A 19,736-nucleotide genomic window follows, 5' to 3' on the forward strand; every position below is an offset into this window, starting at 1 on the left:
AGCTGCTTGTAAATTCTGCTAGCTGTAAATAAATTGCTTCATCTATATTCCCAGGGTCCGTCTGAGTTAGCTGGGGCAAATTCAAAAGTGTGGGGGGGCGGGGTAACCCCCAAACCATCACACATTTCCACAGGTCAAAAGAATCAGAAGACTCACAAAAATACATATTCTGCTTGTAAAAAATCCTCTGTACTGAAAATTCAGGTTTTGATTGACTTATGCAGACTGTGAATTTAAAGACAGAGAAATTTCTGTGGTTGTCCATCAAAGCTGTGAAAAGGCTTGCCTCTCACCCTGATACATCAATCTTCAGTGAAAGACAACATGTAGCTGTCCATCTTATATGAGCTTACAAATATGCTTACAACATTTCTCTGGTGACTTAAACTAGGCATGTAACTCACCTACCATTTGAAAGTACTTTTGTAAGAGAATAAGGAAGTTGCTTTTACCTTACCTCTACATTACTGTTTAAATCTAGAATAGCAAATGTTACTTATTTCTTGAGGTGTTTTCAACAGTGGTTCCTAATTCTGCAAAGAAGCAATCAGGAGTCTTCATGTATCTGAAGTAGCCCTGTCAAAGTCAGTGAAGTCCTGGGGCCCAGGACTGCACTCAGACAGAATCATAGAATGGGATAGGTTGGAAGTGACCTCTGGAATCATCTAGTCCAACCTCCCTGCTAAAGCAGGAGCACCCATAGCAGCTTGCCAGGATCACAACGTCCAGGTAGGGTTAGAATCTACCCAGAGAAGGAGACTCCACAACGTTTCTGGGCAGCCTGCTCCAGGGCACCCTCACACTGAACATGTTTCTCCTCCTGTTCAGATAGAGCTTCCTGGGCTTTCATTTGTGCCTGTTATTGACCCTTGTTCTGTCACTGGGCACCATTGACAAGAACCTGGCACTGAGTCAGGATTGATCTTTCAGTACTTCCTATGAAGTTTTTCAGTGAGACCTGAATTCACAGGAGAGCTAGAGATTTAGAATCATAGAATCATAGAATCAACCAGGTTGGAAGAGACCTCCAAGATCAGCCAGTCCAACCTAGCACCCAGCCCTATCCAATCAACTAGACCATGGCACTAAGTGCCTCAGCCAGGCTTTGCTTGAAGACCCCCAGGGACGGTGCCTCCACCACCTCCCTGGGCAGCCCATTCCAATGGGAAATCACTCTCTCTGGGAAGAACTTCTTCGTAATATCCAGCCTATACCTACCCTGGCACAACTTGAGACTGTGTCCCCTTGTTCTATTGCTGGTTGCCTGGGAGAAGAGGCTACCCCCCACCTGGCTACAATGCCCCTTCAGGTAGTTGTAGACAGTAATAAGATCACCCCTGAGCCTCCTCTTCTCCAGGCTAAACAGGCCCAGCTCCCTCAACCTCTCCTCATAGGATTTGTGCTCCAGGCCCCTCACCGGCTTTGTTGCCCTTCTCTGGACATGTTCCAGCACAAATTTCTGCCACAACAAGCCATATTTGACCAGACACAAAACGTGAGGAATTATCTGGGCAAACTGGAGACAATGCAATCCTCTTCTTCAAGTGAAAAGTGATACTTAGTACCTTCACCCTTCCAGCACCCACACAGGCTGATTCCCATGGATGGTAGGCCAGGCATTTTCAGAACTTAGGTTTCTTTCTTGGCAAATAGCAGGACTGACTGAGTCATAGAATCATAGAATCAACCAGGTTGGAAGAGACCTCCAAGATCATCCAGTCCAACCTAGCACCCAGCCCTAGCCAGTCAACTAGACCATGGCACCAAGTGCCTCATCCAGGATTTGCTCGAAGACCTAAAAAGGAAAAGAAAGATCCCAAGAAATCTATCAAATCCTACACTAGGATCTAAGGGACAAACATATATTCATAACTGTGTCATCCCTAGCAGAAATAGGCACTGGTGATGTAGAAGAGTTTCATAGCAATTCTTATTCTGTTTGGCGTTTCTGCAGGGCTTTGATCGCAAAAGGTCAATGAGTGGCTTATGAAGAGCAGAATCTTTTCAACATTGGCTTCATGCTCTATTTCTAGAAATCAACGTTATTACACCACACACAGATGAAAGACAGTTACTTCCCTTTATTACAGTGGTGTCTTCCCTGTGTTTGTTAAATTTAGGTCTGAGATCTCACTGTTCACCTCCTGCTGTAGCCAAAGGCAGGAACAGAGGTGTCACACTGCTAAACTTGATCTCTGCCATGTGGTAAAGCTTGATGCACTGAAATGACAGGATCACCCCTGCAGTCTGCTAGGTTAATTAACCAAAGTTCTATTCCCTTCTGCTGCTTTACCTTTTCTATACATTGTTTCTCCCTTCTTTAACAAAGCACCTTTTACAACTGAAACAATTCTTCTCCAATCTGGTTAGACATCACTTGAAAACAGTGTTTCACACCTGACTTCAAATCCCTTTCTCACACATACATCTGTTTTCTTTCTACCAAATAACTTCTATGGTAGGATGAAGGCTGAAAAATAAAAAAGATTCACAAGATAAAAGCACCAAAAAGAAAAAACAAGGTCAAACTTGACATTCCATGCTTTTCTTCAAGCCATTGTAAAATTGATCAAAGACAATACATTTGGTTTGTGCCATTGTTTCTACACCCAGAGAGTTTAACCACACAGGCAAGATGTTTCCTATTCTCTTCTAGTTCATCATATTCTTCCCAAAATATCTCCACCACCTTTACTCAGATATAAGGTGACAATAGAAAACATGTACTCTTCCTCTGAAGATGCCACTACACAGAGAGCAAAAGATACCTTAATTTTCTACATGTCAATGTCAGTTTACTTGCTCTTAGGAAACAGTTAGGCAAACAGATGCATTAAAAAGAAATTACTTGCCTATGAAAAAAAACCTTCTCCTTTGAGATACCCACTATGTACTACCACACTGTACACATAAACATGCTAAAGTACTTGTGAACATATTTGTACCCCCACAACTGAACTGTGCCCAACTATAAACCATGTGCACAGTCACAAATAGAACAAGCTCATCCTTTCTCTTAACCTCAAATCCTTCAAGGATTTCTAAACTCAGTAGTAGGAAATGTAATGTCCAATATACTTATCTAGAGCAAAACTCTAAGGAGAGATAGGACATAGAATATGGCTTAATACCACACAATTCTGCTAAGTTCTTGTCTATACACATTCATTGAAATTGTTGGTGGTTTCAGGCAGCACCTTGGTAGCTAACCTGGAATATTTCTGGACTCCTCAATTCAAAAGAGATGTTAAGGTGCTGGAACGTGCCCAGAGAAGGGCAGCAAAGCTGGTGAGGGGTCTGGAACACAAACCCTATGAGGAGAGGCTGAGGGAGCTGGGGGTGTTCAGCCTGGAGAAGAGGAGGCTCAGGGCAGACCTCATTGCTGTCTACAACTACATGAAGGGAGGTTGTAGCCAGGTGGAGGTTGGTCTCTTCTCTTTGGCAACCAGCAATAGAACAAGGAGACACAGTCTCAAGTTGTGGTGGGGGAGGTCTAGGCTGGATGTTAGGAGGAAGTTGTTGGCAGAGAGAGTGATTGGCATTGGAATGGGCTGCCCAGGGAGGTGGTGGAGTCACCATCCCTGGAGGTGCTCAAGAAAAGCCTGGCTGAGGCACTTAGTGCCATGGTCTAGTTGATTGGACAGGGCTGGGTGCTAGGTTGAAACTGGATGATCTTGGAGGTCTCTTCCAACCTGCACAAAATTATAAAAAAAGAAGTATCAAAAGCAAATGGCCTCAAGTTGCACCAATGGAGCTCTAGATTGGATATTAGCAAGCATTTATTGACTGAAAGAGTTGTTAAGCATTGCAACAGGTGCCCAGAGAAGTGGTCAAGTCACCATCTCTGGAGGCATTTAGAAGGCATGTATACGTGGTGTTTAGGGACTTGGCAGTGTTAGGCCTACAGTTGGACTAGATGACCTTAAGCACCTTTTCCCATTGTAAAATAATTCTATGATCCTAAATTATACTCCATTGGAGGGTCAAGTGTTCAATCTCTTTGACTGCTACAGCAAATGATAGTACTGGGTGACCAGAGTGAGTAGAAGGGCCTTTGTGACTCTTCTCTGTAACAGTGCTCCAAAACCTTAACTTCAGGCATCAAATAGCAGATAGCCAAGTGCCTCTGAACAGCTGGATATTCCTTCAGCCCTTTCTGAAATGGTTAGCTAGAACAGCTACTCTCACCAGAGCTCAAATTATCCACTAGGAAGTCAGCTAAGACTCCCATAGGTTTTCTTTCCACTGATCCACTTCCTTTTGATTGATCCTAAAGGATCAATGGATTTTCTGATAAGCCTATGGGCCTTGTTTCTCCACATAGGGAAGAATCTCTTAGTAATCACTCTAGCAGACAGGAAAACACAACCACATCCTCTCATAGCAGCTTTGGCAGGAGCTGGAACTAGATGATCCTTGTGGTCCCTTCCAACCCTGACTCATTCTATGATTCCGTGATTCTAACTTTCTTTGAAAACAAAAGTGGGCAAAGGAAGAACACAAACTGAACTGAGGAGTAACAGATTAAATGCACTGATGGGTTAAAATTTCAGCATCTGTGGTAAAATGAGAAGCCAAAAAGCATCTTTCAAAAAATTATGAGGCTAGAAGCAAAGAAATTAGAGGTTTTGAAAAGCACTTATTTTGCCCACCAGTAAGTAAAAACATCAATGATGATCAAACATGTCTTATGGTCTCTGCTTCCCAAAAGACTGTAGGTCAAATGACTGTTAAAGGGTATAAGGAAAGCTTGTTGGTTTCCTCTTTGAAACTGAAGTGTTTACCACACCAAGTATCAGGGCTTCCCTGAATACTGCAGCCTCATGAGGGTGTGAACTGAAGAGCCTTCCCTCCTCAAAAGAGAGTTGTTTTTTTTACAGGAAACTGAACTTCCCTAGGAAAACTGGGGATTCAAACACAAAATGACCCCATAAAGATAAGTTCAAAAGCTACAGGCTTAGCTTTAAGAAAATCAGACATGATTCTTGAAGTCAAAAGGCTCTCAACAACCTCTTAAACTAGATACTACAGAAAACTGTCATAGGACAAAAGTGAATCAAAGAAACTTGAGCAGAGGCCAGAGTCAAAAACACTGACGTGTACAAAAGACAAAGAAATACTTTAGTCCCTAGTATCCCTGTCTCTCAGGTTTCTATCTATAACAGGGGAAAAAAGGGACAGTATGTTTCCTCCATCCAGGCATACAAGATGAAAGTGCTTCAAGGAGTCATTTATCAATGAGACTAACTGAAACAGCATTCACAGTAATGCCTAACTTTATGGTCTCTGAGGTGTCTCACTGAGGGTAGTGCCTTGCTTAGTTGCACAGGTCTTGTAACCCTTTGCCAATAAATGGATTCTGGAGCCAGCTGAAAGTGGCTGTAAGGCAGATGAGGCTTCCAAAGCTATCAACAGATGTCTGGCAGAGTCTAAAACATTCAACAAGAAGAATTTTCATGCCAAATTTCGGAAGCTATCAACCTGTTCATACATTTTTGTAGCGTTATAGAGGGGGATAACTTACTGGCACCTCCAACAGAGAAGCCCAAGAAAGCTGAAAGGCTGACACTTCTGATGAAAGAAAACACTTCGACCATAGTTGAGTGGTGAGAGAAAGACATCACTCCCTTTACATGTCCACAGCAAGCAGTAGTGGCAGGCAGCACCTTATGTGTATTCCTGAGGCAACAGATTTTCCCCTCTTAAGTGCTTAGGTATACATATATGCACATACACATTGTGTCATGACCTATTCACACCTTACAAACAGAAATGTGTTAAGATCTTAGGTTATAAGGCTTCCAATAAATTCACAAGCACTACCAGGAAGCAATAAAAGTTATTTAAGCATTTATTACTGGGTTTGCATCCTTAAAACTTTGGGGGTTTTAATTTAAAAATCTAGGTCCTAAAATGAGCCAGTTCCACAATTACAATTCAACATGAATTCATATGCTGCTTCTGAATAAACCTCCTTATAGTGCTGTGGTTTTCCTCCACAGCCTAAATTGCTGTATCACATAGGTTTGTGCTACAAAATAATGCCAAAACCATCCCAGCTGGTGAAACGTGTTACACTAGGCACTCCCACAGGCAGTGATATACTTATGGCTGGGTTTCTCAAAGCAGAATTTCCTTCTGCCTTTTTATGCCTACAAATATTCTCTAATGAATGCCATGCAACAGAAAACACAGCAAGATCATACCTTGCACAGCAGCAATGTATTTCAGCTCCATTAGAAATCGGTGGGATTAAGATCATTTTGTGGTTTTGAGTTACTGGACACCTACATCTACAGTTCCCTATCACAAATGGTACTAAATGTGGCCCAGAGTATTTAGTACTTCGTGTTCCATATAAAATACAAACAAATATTATGCAGCCCTCTCACAATTACTCTAACAGTCAAATATCTGCATCTGTGACAAAAACTAATACTTATTCCATATTTTACTCCTAAATCCCAAAGTTGAATAATAAAGAAAAGGAAAAATATCACAGATACATTAATAAGAAAGTCATTTCACATATATTGGATTGCCAAGATCCATATCCATTTTATACAACACCATGAAAACAATATATACCACAACACCTGTTTTCTTCTTACAGAAAGAGACCATGAAACAAGATCAAATCACCTTTAAGTACAACATCAAAACTGCATCAAATTCAAACTTGCTGGTGGGTTTGAGAGGTTTTTTTGTGGCTTTTAATACAATAAAATTTGCTTGCATTTTCACAACAAATAAAATCAGCAACTTGCCAAAAGGGATTTCAGTAACTATGAAGCTGCATCTAGAGTCTAATATACATACCTTGGTGCCTCCTCCACAACCTTTTGGTTTCTCCTTTGAATGGAGCATTCTCTTTCATTCAACCACAAGGCATTACCATGTTTATCTGCCAAAACCTGAAACAGTAGCAGGCTGTTGTTAACAGATGTATGCATGTGGCCTTCTGAAATTATACTATTACACAGCATTCAGTAGGTTTAAGTTAATTTTTCTTTTCCCCCAAATCTAGAAATAAAGGTTGGGAGGGGAAAGCTGTTGAAGAAAATTGTGTGTAAATTAAATACTAACCGAATGTTGTTTTTAAAGTCCAAACAGGCTTGTTTCAATGTCTATATATAGAGTTAATACATGGCAAAAAATACTCACTTCAACATTTGAGAGAAAGTCAGAAATCAGAAATCAAAATACTGAAATAAGACTAAAGCTATATTTCCAAGCATTTAAAATCATATTGCATAATGAAATTACTGAGAAGCACATTGTTAAGCAATATCTGGTGTCAACAAAGGAGAGAAAAGTCTAAAGGTATCTCAAATCTTTGTCCTGAATTGCACAGAAAAGTTGTCAGAAACAATGACTAACGGAGCGTTCTCTTCAGAGAAAGCTCTCTTTTCAGAAACTTCATCATCTTTTTATTAAGGAGAGTAAGATTTGCTACTTGCTCAGTAGTTTTAGTGGAAATTAAAGCAGTAGTTTCAACGAATTTGTTAAAAATCAAGTGTGAGCTAGTGTTCTTGGCTGCAGCTTCAGTTGAGAGTCAAGTATCACACACAGTCAAGTATCCATAGCCAAATACCTAAATTACATGCTAGAAAACACACAGATTCTGCATAGTCGAACTTGCAGTTGATTCCTTCCAACTTGAAGATGAAGTAAGGAAAGGAACTCCATCCCTTTATGACAATGACTATACAGTGCAGCCATTTCCAGTAGCAGGATACTGGATTTGAGGATTCAAGAAGACTTCTTCCAATCTTATGGTCTTATACTCTATACTTATTCTTGAAACAATTTCTTTCATTGCAGACCACACCTGCTCCCTTTCTTCCCTTATAAAATTTTCCCTCTAATCCATTTTTTTCCATCTATCTTCCTGGTCTGGTCTGCGGGAACCTGTGCCAATATTCATGCTTCATTCTTTAATAGTGAGCTCTACATTGAAAAGCAACAAGATGAAAAAAAGGAGACAATCTTCCTCAAACTGTGTGAACTCAACCATATCTACTCACATTTGTGACAATGACTCTGTATTATTTATTATTCCTTTTAGCACCACAGAGTGAGTATGGCACTAAGCAAGATGAATTCCTGCATCTATGACACCAATGTTTGCTGATGCGTGAATAATCTGGGTAGATGTGACTGAAAACAAGGCACTGATCTCATGAAGACAACTCATGTGCACTGTATAGCATCAGATCCAAAGTCCTCTGCACCCTGTAGAGTCCAACCTATCTTTTCCTCAGAAATTCTGCTGTGGTCCTACAGATTTATGGAGTTTTGCAGGGGGAAAAAAAATCCCCTCCAAAGAGTTCTACAAGATTGATGGCTTTGGAATTTCCTAAACTATAGAGTGCCCCAGAACTCTCTTCCCTGGCCAGGGAGAGGTTCAGCAATAGCAGCACCAGGGTACTATAGCCAAGTGCTAGATTCTGCAATAGGCAACTCAGTACAAAACAAACAAACAAAAACCTTTAAGCCAGCAGCATCTGAAGCAACCTCCTATCCATGTCCTAACTCACCCAGCACAGAATGAAACGTCATGGAGCTCTACAGAAATTCATCTGGGAGGAGTAAAGATGTTTCAGTTATTTTGGGTTTGTTTTGGTTTGCTGGCTTCTTTTCTTTTCCTTCCTTCCTTCCTTCCTTCCTTCCTTCCTTCCTTCCTCCCTTCCTTTCTTCCTTTTTTCCTTCCTTTCTTCCTTTTTTCCTTTCTTCCCTTTTTTCCTTTCTTCCCTTCTTTCCTTTCTTCCCTTCTTTCCTTTCTTCCCTTCTTCCCTTCTTTCCTTCTTTCTTTCCTTCTTTCTTTCTTCCTTCCTGCCTTCCTTTCCTTATTTTTCTTTTTCTTTTTTTTTTAACAGTACCTCTGGGGTATAATATGGTGCTCTATGGAAAAAATCACTATCTTGTCAGTAGAATGATTCTTCGTGAACACTTCAGCTTCCCTGTTAGAAAGCCTGTAACTTTCCAGAAAATTCAGTCTCACCAAAAAAAAAAACAAAAAGTCCTGGAATATTTCAATAAAAGCTCCTGTGCTTCTCTTCCCTCTGTATTTTCCTGAAGGGGATAGTAAAATATTTTCAAGCCAACTAGTAAATATTTTTTCACTTCAGGAAATTTCTTGTATCCTGCTTAATTTATGCAATGTGATCTTAAAATAAATGGTTTTTTCCATGCATGTGGCTCAAAGACACATGCATGAACATTTACTATGAAAAGGTAATTAAAAATAGAATAAGGCAAATACCATCTAGTGTTAGCCTTTTACTTTCATTTTGGGTCCAATGTTCTTATTATTGAGCTCTGTGGTAAAGGGTTGGACTTGATGATCTGTGAGGTCTCTTACAACCCTGATGATACTGTGATATTACTAGGAACTAAAGAATATACTTTCTTCTGCCAGGCAACCAGCAATAGAACAAGGGGACAGAGTCTCAAGTTGTGGCAGGGGAAGTATAGGTTGGATGTTAGGAGGAAGTTGTTGGCAGAGAGAGTGATTGGCTTTGGAATGGGCTGCCCAGGGAGGTGGTGGAGGCACCATCCCTGGAGGTGTTCAAGAAAAGCCTGGCTGAGGCACTCGGTGCCATGGTCTAGTTGACTGGCTAGGGCTGGGTGCTAGGTTGGACTGGATGATCTTGGAGGTCTCTTCCAACCTGGTTGATTCTATGATTCACAGAACATTGTACTTCAGAAGACACTTAGAGAATACTGAAATTTGTCATCTGAAATAACATGAGATTCCAGGACACATCTCACATAAAAAAAAAATGTGACAGCTACAATTTTTTTCCTAAATACCTAAATATACCTAAAGGGAAATATCCTGTTTTGTAGGATGAGATGATTACAATGTTTTATGTGTATCTATATGCCAAAAATCAATGTAGGATAAATCAAATATAATACACTGCAACCTCTCCTACGTGATTCAGGTAAATTCTTTTTCCAAAGGTAGGACTGCTGTTTAGCCAAGTCACAGCCAGACATTCCAGGTACTCTGACTTTAAACTCCAGTCCTTTATACCAGATATTTCAGGAGAACAGAACTTCAAATCAGTTCAAGCATAAAGTTTATTTGGACTCTATTTTCCTGTTAATTGTTTTAGCTCTTTCTCATGTTTTACAAAGTGATTGTTTTATAGCTAGACACAGGAAACCCCTTATTTAACAATTTTAAATACCAATGCTTTGGAGCTATATGAGAATGTTAAAAAAAAGTTCTATTTAAAAGTTACTGCTAAATTAATAAATATTTAGCATCTGGTCTCGACTTGTTTGTATATTCAGTAGTTTGAAAATGAACCAAGGTCAATGTCCTAATGCTGATTAGAACACAAAGTTAAAATGATATGCCACAATATTGTTAAAAGGTACCATCAAAGTGTTTGTGTAATGAAAACAACATTTATTGTACCTTACTATAAAGAAACCAATAAATCATTAATGGAAAAGCTGCTTTGTTTAATCTATGTGAAATTATTCTGCTGTTCTTAAATGTAGTACTGCTGCATTTTTTTTAAGTGACCTTTTTTAAGCCTAAAGGAATTGGAACAACGTAAAATCTGCACCAAACTCATGAAAGTACAGAGGAATCAATCTCACCTAACTTTAGTCACCAAAGACTCTGTAGGAACCTGCTGTAGCTCCCAGATCTGTAAGCACTGAAATGAATAGATCATTGTGTGCTGATTTGCAAACACACACAAAAAAAGAAAGAAACAGAGAAATAGGTAGCTAAAAATTATTAGCCATGACGTGGGAATAGAGGAAGATGCTCTAGCAGTCTGACCTCTTTTGTAACCTAAGATCAGTGCTGAAACTAAAGGCTCACAATGTAGCTCTCCGTGATCCTTTGAAAGAGAATAGGTTAGGGTTTAAATTTCATTTCTACAGCTAGCTCTTTATTTCACACATGCAATAGGTTAGCCTGTGAGGATAAAACAAATAAAAACATAGGAAGCATTGGATTGTGGGCACATATCTGGCAGAGTAAGAAATGTAAAATATTTCCCTTTCCAAAATCATTCCATGCTGTCAAATTTATTGTTGTGGCTGTTTCATTCAGTTATTAAGCTACTGTCAAAATACTTCAGGCTCCCACCGCAAAAGTAACTTAGCAAAAGTTTGTGTTTCAGACAAAAATTAATTCAATCTCTGCTGACAAAACAGACACGTTCCATAAAGAGTTCTTGTCAGGAAATAGTATTTCAAAGCTATTGATGAACCAAATTTAGTTGCCTACATAAGATCAAACACATCACAAATCTTAAAATCATACTTTTGTTAAAGAGTCTGAAATAAACAAGCGCTTAACATTAGATCCAATAAAAGAGGTAAATGGTCACAATCCAGCTAAGGAGAGTACAGCTGACTTTGAATCTCATGCCACCAAAATTGGGATATATATCCTCCTGAGCAGAGAGCATTAGATAATGCAGAACAGAATCCAAAATATCGACAAAACCACCTAGAGCTTGAACTCCTACATCCTCTGCTGCACTCAAGCACTGCAATCAGGATCCAGAGTTCAAGTTCCAGCCCTCAGGACAGATGCCTACAACTTTCTGGGGTTTTTTTCACCCTCCCCCCCCCAACCAATCAAGCACAGTTCAGTGTCTTCCTGCTAAAGAACAACTAGAGAATAAAAACAGGAAGGCTGTATTATGCATGATAGCCATGCAGTTCAAGCAATGGCCTATGACACAGGAAAACACAACACTCTAGCCCTTTTTAGTAGTGTTTGAAATGTTTTGAACTCTAATTTACAAGTTCAAACTGGACTAAATAAATTAATAAACAATAACTAACAGTAGCAGTAGCAATAATAACACAAACCTGAATTTCTATGTGACGAGGGTTATCGATGAACTTCTCTATCAGTAAACGATCATCGCCAAAACTTGAAGCAGCTTCTTGAGATGAAAATCGAAAACCTTCCCTTAAGTAATGAAAACAAAAAGAACAATCTGCATTTAAAAAGCCAAGAAGGGACAAGAAGGGACACTTAGTCATTCTAGTCGTCTTGAGAGTCTCCATCAATCAGCACACACATCCAAAACCTCAAGTTTTACTATTTGCATTTGATTCTTTAATGAACATCCTCTTTTTATTTTCTTAAATGAAAAAATAATCCTGAAGCACAGAGACTTTTAGTGTGGGTTTTGTTCTTTTTTAATGGGCATTTATGACTATTATTCATATGCAATTTCGTTGTTGGTATATTTTTCTGCAAAAATAATAAAGCAGTGGAATATTGACAACCAATAATTATGAAGTATTTGTTATACAGAAGTAAAAGTGAAGGTCACTACTATTTAAGGTACGTAGCTTTCTTAAAATCAAAGAATAGCAGAGGTTAGTTGCACTTTAATTAGGTGAAAGAACTGCAGACATTGTAGATTCATCACTGAACACAACCTGAAAATGCAATATTTCACTCCATAGAGCGTACTCTAGCTGTACTGTGTCCAGTTCTGGGCCCCTCAATTCAAGAAAGATGTTGAGGTGCTGGAAGGTGTCCAGAGAAGGGCGACAAAGCTGGTGAGGGGCCTGGAGCACAAATCCTATGAGGAGAGGTTGAAGGAGCTGGGGGTGTTTAGCCTGGAGAAGAAGAGGCTCAGGGGTGATCTTATTACTGTCTACAACTACCTGAAGGGACATTGTAGCCAGGTGGGGGGTGGCCTCTTCTCCCAGGAAACCAGCAATAGAACAAGGGGACACAGTCTCAAGTTGTGCCAGAGTAGGTATAGGCTGGATATTAGGAAGAAGTTCTTCCCAGAGAGAGTGATTTCCCATTGGAATGGGCTGCCCAGGGAGGTGGTGGAGGCACCGTCCCTGGGGGTCTTCAAGAAAAGCCTGGATGAGGCACTTAGTGCCATGGTCTGGTTGATTGGATAGGGCTGGGTGCTAGGTTGGACTGGATGATCATGGAGGTCTCTTCCAACCTGGTTGATTCTATGATTCTACTGATAGTTGTTCCCTTACAGTGTAATTGAGTGAGTCAGTAGTGTGTTCTTGTGGCCAAGAAGGCCAAGCGTATTCTGAGGTGCATTAAGAATTCTTCACCTCCATAAGAATACGACCAGTAGGTCAAGGGAGGTTCTTCTGCCTCATATTCTGCTCCCATGCTCTGTGCTCAGGGAGACCACATCTGGAGTATTCTGTCCTGCTCTGGTCTCCTCAGTTCAAGAGAGACAAAAAACTACTGGAGAGAGTCAAGTGGAAGGCTCAAAGATGATCAGAGGACTGGAGCATGAGGGAGCTGGGGTTGTTTAGCCTGGAGAAGAGGAGGCTCAGGGGTGACCTCATTGCTGTCTACAACTACCTGAAGGGACACTCTAGCCAGGTGGGGGTTGGCCTCTTCTCCCAGGCAACCAGCAATAGAACAAGGGGACACAGTCTCAAGTTGTGCTGGGGAAAATATAGGCTGGATGTTAGGAGGAAGATCTCCACAGAGAGAGTGATTTGCCATTGGAATGGGCTGCCCAGGGAAGTGGTGGAGTCACCGTCCCTTGAGGTGTTCAAGAAAAGCCTGGATGAGGCACTTAGTGACATGGTGTAGTTGACTGGATAGGGCTGGGTGCTAGGTTGGACTGGATGATCTTGGAGGTCTCTTCCAACCTGGTTGATTCTATGCTTCTAAGTAAAAGTTAAGAGACCTGGGGCTCCTTAGCCTGGAGAAGACTAGGAGGGAATTTTATCAGTATGTGAACATCAAGAGGATGGAGCCAGACTCTTTTCAGTAGCACCCAATGATAGGACAAAGAGCAACAGATACAAACTAGAGTACAAGGAGCTCCACCTAAACCTGTGAAAAAACTTCTTTCCTTGGTGGGTGATAGATCACTAGAAAAGGCTGCCCAGAGTGGTTGTGGAGCCTCCTTTGTGGAGATACTTAAAATCCACCTGGATGTTGTCTTGTGGAGCCTGCTCTAGTTGAACCTGTTTAGTGGGGGTGGGATTGGACTAGACCCCCCTGTCTACCATTCTGTAGTTCTATTATATAGAATCGCACAGAATTAATCAGGTTGGAAATCACCTCTGAGATCATCAAGTCCAACCTACCACCTAACATCTTCTAACTAACTAAACCATGGCACTAAGTGCCTCATCCAATCTCCCTTTAAGCACCTCCAGGGATGGTGACTCCACCACCTCTGAATTATCCCAAAAAATAAATTTACTACTATATTTGTTAGCTTTATTTTTTCATGGCAGAAGATCACTCCCATCAGGCAAAACTATTGACAAACAACTTTAAGTACAGCTTTCTCAGGGTGAAACATATCACAATGCACAGACTTAAAGGCTCCACAGAAATCTTCCACAAGTTTTTCAACTGACAATTTCTTCCCATTTTTATTGATAGGAATGGAAAATTTGGGACCAATTTCTATGCAAATGACTACTGAAAGGCAGCAGCCCTGATGTTTGTGCCTGGAGTAAGAACTAAGGCACAACTGAATTAACATTACCATGCTTTCCATCTCTTGAATCTAGGTTCAATTCCACAGCAAAATCTTGACAATGAAGTCATAGAATCATAGAATCAGTCAGGGTTGGAAGGGACCACAAGGATCATCCTCGTGGCTCATCGCTTCAGTATGTCCACATCCCTCTTGTAATTGGGGTTCCAGAACTGGATGCAGTACTCCAGGTGGGGGTCTCAGCAGAGTGGAGTAGAGGGGGAGAATCACCTCCCTCGACCTGCCGGCCACACTTTTCCTGATGTAGCCCAGGATCTGGCTGGCCCTCCAGGCTGCAAGTGCACACTGCTGGCTCATGTTGAGCTTCTCATCCACCAGCACCCTCAAGTCCTTCTCCTCAGGGCTGCTCTCCAGCCACTCACTGCCTGGATTTGTGCTTGGGATTGCCTTGACTCAGATGCAAGACCTTGCTCTTGGTCTTGTTGAACCTCATGAGGTTGGCTTGTAACCAACTTGTCCAGGTCCCTCTGGATGGCATCCCTGCCCTCCATCATGTCTGCTGCACCACACAGCTGGGTGTCATCAGCAAACTTGCTGAGGGTGCACTCAATGCCTCTGTCCACATCACTGACAAAGATGTTGAACAAGACTGGTCCCAGGACTGATCCCTGAGGGACTCCACTTGTCACTGGCCTCCACTTGGACATGGACCCATTGACAACCACTCTTTGGGTGTGGCCATCAAGCCAGTTCTTTATCCATCTCGTGGTCCACCCATCAAACTCATGTGTCACCAGCTTGGAGACCAGGATGTGGTGCAGGACAGTATCAAAGGCCTTGAGAAACCATGAAAAAAACATGAGACAGGTAGATTTACAGCACAGAGCTAAGTATATTTCAGCATCTTCACCTTTTTTCAAGATTGTGGAATAGTACAGGCTGTAGTGTAGAGATTATACTCAAGGTACCATCTTTCCCAAATTTCACATTTACTTTCAATATACTGAGTTAACAAAGAGAAAAGGGACACCAAAGTTTGTGATTCTGTACACTACCTCCTCTGTCCATAAAACCAAAGTGAGGTAACAAACAGCTATACACGGTGCTTCTTACTGAAACAGATCTAGAGCTATTTTAACTTCTATATCAAAGGCTCTGTTTCATTTTGTAAACACTCTATCCAACAGTTTTATGCACAATTGACTATTTTTTTCCCTCTCTGAAGTATGTGCTAATTAGAAATCCAAGCTGCAATACTTGTTAAGAAAAGTCAGGTGCCTAATTATCTAATCCATGCAGCTGTAAATCTTTTTTCCATTTTATAGAACAGGAATACCTACCTCAGTCAAGTATTTTGACCTTGTTTGTGCCTTACAAAGCTGTGCACTTGCATTTGTTCAGTGATGAAAACCACCATATATATATATATATATATATATATATATATATATGCACGTCACCTTTCTTAAAGGGCTCACACTAACCAAACAGAGATGGGGCTGAGTCTCTTCAACACTTCTTTTAAAGAAAGAAATCTGTTTAGGCTAGAATAAGAATTATATTTGGAGCATTATCTTACACGAAGCAACAGTCCAAGACAGCCTCGCTGCATGAAAGATGCTCCCCACACATCACAACTGTACTTACATATCTGACCAAGTCAAAAACTCTCCTGCCCATGCTAGCCCTAGAAGAGAAGTGCAGAGGAACCTGTGACAGCAAAATCTGAGCTTACTGCCCCTATCTATGCCCAGCTACAGTTTACCATACAAGCAACATACTGTATGCAGCTTTATCAAACCCTGGCTTTTGACAAGTCAATCAGGTTGACGATCATTCAGGCTACTTGATCTGTATGAAGACCCAGGTTGACACCTCTATGCTATGGCTCAAAGTAAAGAGGCACTCTGGTCAGAAGATTCTTTAGCAGAGGCTCTGCACAGATCCACACTCCAAGCAGTAGCCATAGAATCACAGAATCAACCAGGTTGGAAAAGACCTCCAAGATCAGCCAGTCCAACTCATCACCCAGCCCTGTCCAGTCAACTAGACCATGGCACTAAGTGCCTCAGCCAGGCTTTTCTTGAACACCTCAAGGGACGGTGACTCCACCACCTCCCTGGGCAGCCCATTCCAATGCCAATCACTCTCTCTGTGAAGAACTTCCTCCTAACAACCAGCCTATACTTCCCCTGCCACAACTTGAGACTGTGTCCCCTTGTTCTATTGCTGGTTGCCTGGCAGAAGAGACCAACCCCCCACCTGGCTACAACCTCCCTTCAGGTAGTTGTAGACAGCAATGTGGTCCCCCCTGAGCCTCCTCTTCTCCAGGCTAAACGACTCCAGCTCCCTCAGCCTATCAACACAGCCATCTTCACACTGCTCTTGTGTCAGAACAAGGGGCTGGGAGTTAGGAGGACAATTAGTAGTTGTCCATTATATGACACTGGATAGTCCACACTTCAGGAACACCAGCTAGGCCAGTATGCAAAGAGGACAGCAAAGAGAACCACCTAAGACAGATTTTACAGGAGATACTTTTGGTAGTTTCTCACAAGAAGAACTCAGTGGTAGAGACAGTTTTGCCAGTAGGGCTGGAGGGGTAAGGGGTGATATTTTTATTACAAGTTATTTATTTACTCAGGCAAGATTTTCTGTTATGGTTTCTTCTTAGGTTCTCAGCAACTTCTAATGACTGCCTGCAAGGTTTTTTTCTGATATACATCATCTGCTAGCTGCTTCCCTACTCATATACTGATAGGCTACTTCATAATGAAAAACGACCTTGCCTGCTGCAAGGATGACTCATGCTCTAGGTCAGCCCCTTGAAGACACACAGCCAATAAGCTGGAGCGCTGCTATGAGTATGGCACACATGGTGACTTCACAGCCTCGGCTGAAACAGTGTCCATCACATATCAGTTACCTTGACCAAAGTTGGGCTTGAAGAAGAGGGGCTGAAAGGCCACCACAATCTATGCCTAAGGCAGACAGGGAAAAATCACTGTCTCTCCTTAGGGGCAGGGTAGGTCATAGTGATAGGTGATGCACACTAGTCAAAGCCTCGAGGCACCAAATGACAATCACTGGAGGCACCAAATGACAATCAAGCTTCTGTACCTAAAGTTATGCAACCAAAGAAACAAACAAGAACTAGAGCCAGAACTAGACACAGAAGTGAGACATCCTTAGATTACCTGACATAGTGGGACAAATCACACAACTATAATGCTGCAATGAATGTCCACCCAGGTTTTAAGATGTGCCTTTTTTATGAAAGGCCAGGTCAAACATAAGGATCTCTTCTTAGGAAAGAGCAGGAGGGTGAAAGCTACAAGGTTGAGATCAAGGATACCAGTGAGGGTAATACTGCAGCATAAGTTTGTTAAGATTTTGTCATCTGCTCAAGCTGACAAAATGTGGTAACTTCTTTAAAGCAATACAAAGTCACCAACACGTTGTGCATCTATGTGGTTTTGTTTCAGGTTTTTAGGCTGTGGGGTTTTGAGGAGGTGAAGGGATGTTTTTGTGGTTTGGAAGGACTGTGGCACGTTTATTTGTTGCTGTTTGTTGGGAGGGGAAAGCTTCTGGTGGTTTGTTGTTTGGGGTTTTGGTTTGTTTTTTGTTGTTGTTTTCTATTTTAAAAAGCTAAACATTTAATTCTCTAAAACATTGATAAGATCAAGTAAGATGCACCAGCACTTAGCACTGGTTAGGCCACACCTTGAGTACTGTGTCCAGTTATGGGCATCTCAATCCAAGAGAGATGTTGAGGTGCTTGAACATATCCAGAGAAGGGCAACAAAGCTATTGAGGGCGTTGGAGCACAGCCCTACGAGGAGTGGCTGAGGGAGCTGGGGTTGTTCAGCCTGGAGAAGAGGAGGCTCAGAGGTGACCTCAGTGCCATCTACAACTACCTGAAAGGAAGCTGTAGCCAGGTGGGGGTTGTTCTCTTCCCCCAGGCACCCAGCAACAGAACAAGGGGGCACAGTCTCAAACTGTGCCAGGGCAGGTTTAGGCTAGACATTAGGAAGAAATACTTCACTGAAAGAGTGACTGCCCATTGGAATGGGCTGCCCGGGGAGGTGGTGGAGTCACCATCCCTGGAGATGTTTAAAAGGAGGCTGAATGAGGCACTTAGTGCCATGGTCTAGTTAATTAGAAGAGTTAGGCTCGTTGAACAACACACACAAGGCTTTAGGGGACATTTAATATCAACCTTCCAGTATGTAAAAAGTAGATTACTAATACGGACAGGCTCACCATTACACTGCACAGCAGAAAAACAGGGCAGCAGCCATAAACTGAAGTGGGGAGTTTCCAATTGGATGTAAGGAAAAATCTGACTACAAAGCATTGAGAAATGTGACAGGCTATTTAGACAGCCTGTGGATTCTCAGTGCAAGACACAACAAAGCAAAGGTCTAAGCAACCAGCTTAAAATTCACTGCTGATCATTTTCTGAGGATGAAGCTGGTGAAGAAGATGTCCCTAAGTCACTTCAAACATGCATCATTCCATAAGGGGAAGAACAAAATGTCTTTAAAGGTTCCACTCTCTCCTTACAGTCCATTTACTCACACTGAAGCATAAGTTGTACAAAAGCATTTATTGGTCTTCTGCAACAGGGTTTAGAGCACTGGTGTATCAGGTAAGGGCAACTGGACTTCTGCAAAGCATTTGATGCTGTCCTGTATTACATCCTTGACTCTAATGTGGAGATGTGGATCTATTACATGGACAACTCCCTGCATAAGGAACTAGATAGATGGTCACACTCAAAGAACTACAGTCAACAGCTCACTGTCCAGGCAGAGACCAATGGTGAGTAGTGTATCTCAAATATTGTTACTGGGACCTGTGCTGTTTAACATCTTCAGCAGCAACAAAGTGTGGGATCAAGCACACCCTTGATCACAGTTTGCTGGCAACACCAAACTCAGTAGAGGAGGAAAGAGAACTCTGATAGGCCTAAGAAGTGGGCTCATGGAGACCTTAAGAAGTTCAGCAAAGCCAAGTACAAGGTCTGGTAAATTTATTTGGGGGGGTAATTTCAATCCACCACAGTACTGCCCCTAGGCTGGGACAATCCTAAGCACAAGTACAGGCTAGGTGATGAGTGAATTGAGAGCAGCCATGCAGAGAAGGACTTGGGGATGCTGGCTGATGCAGTGTTTGACATGAGCTGGCTCTGCACACTGGCAGCCTGGAAAGCCAATCATATTCTGGGCTGCATCAAAAGATGTATGACCAACAGATCAAGGGAGGTGATTCTTTCCCTCCATTCTGCTC

The 19,736-nt window shown here is 41.8% G+C and overlaps 1 protein-coding gene across 4 annotated transcripts in view; it reads right to left on the bottom strand.

The window, feature by feature from the left end:
• PCCA (propionyl-CoA carboxylase subunit alpha) overlaps window positions 1-19,736 on the bottom strand; it is a 358,591-nt gene that overhangs the window by 242,513 nt on the left and 96,342 nt on the right. For all 4 annotated transcript variants that reach the window (XR_010302383.1, XM_064143822.1, XM_064143820.1 and 1 more), the window contains exons 10-11: window positions 11,854-11,956; window positions 6,820-6,914 (exon numbers count right to left, since the gene is read on the bottom strand). Coding sequence is in view for 3 of the 4 variants with exons in the window: in XM_064143822.1 (XP_063999892.1) it covers window positions 6,820-6,914; window positions 11,854-11,956 (198 nt within the window). In the remaining variant the exon portion in view is untranslated. The remainder of the gene's footprint in view (window positions 1-6,819; window positions 6,915-11,853; window positions 11,957-19,736) is intronic.

Source organism: Pogoniulus pusillus, chromosome 5 (assembly GCF_015220805.1).
Source record: "Pogoniulus pusillus isolate bPogPus1 chromosome 5, bPogPus1.pri, whole genome shotgun sequence".
NCBI lineage: Eukaryota > Metazoa > Chordata > Aves > Piciformes > Lybiidae > Pogoniulus > Pogoniulus pusillus.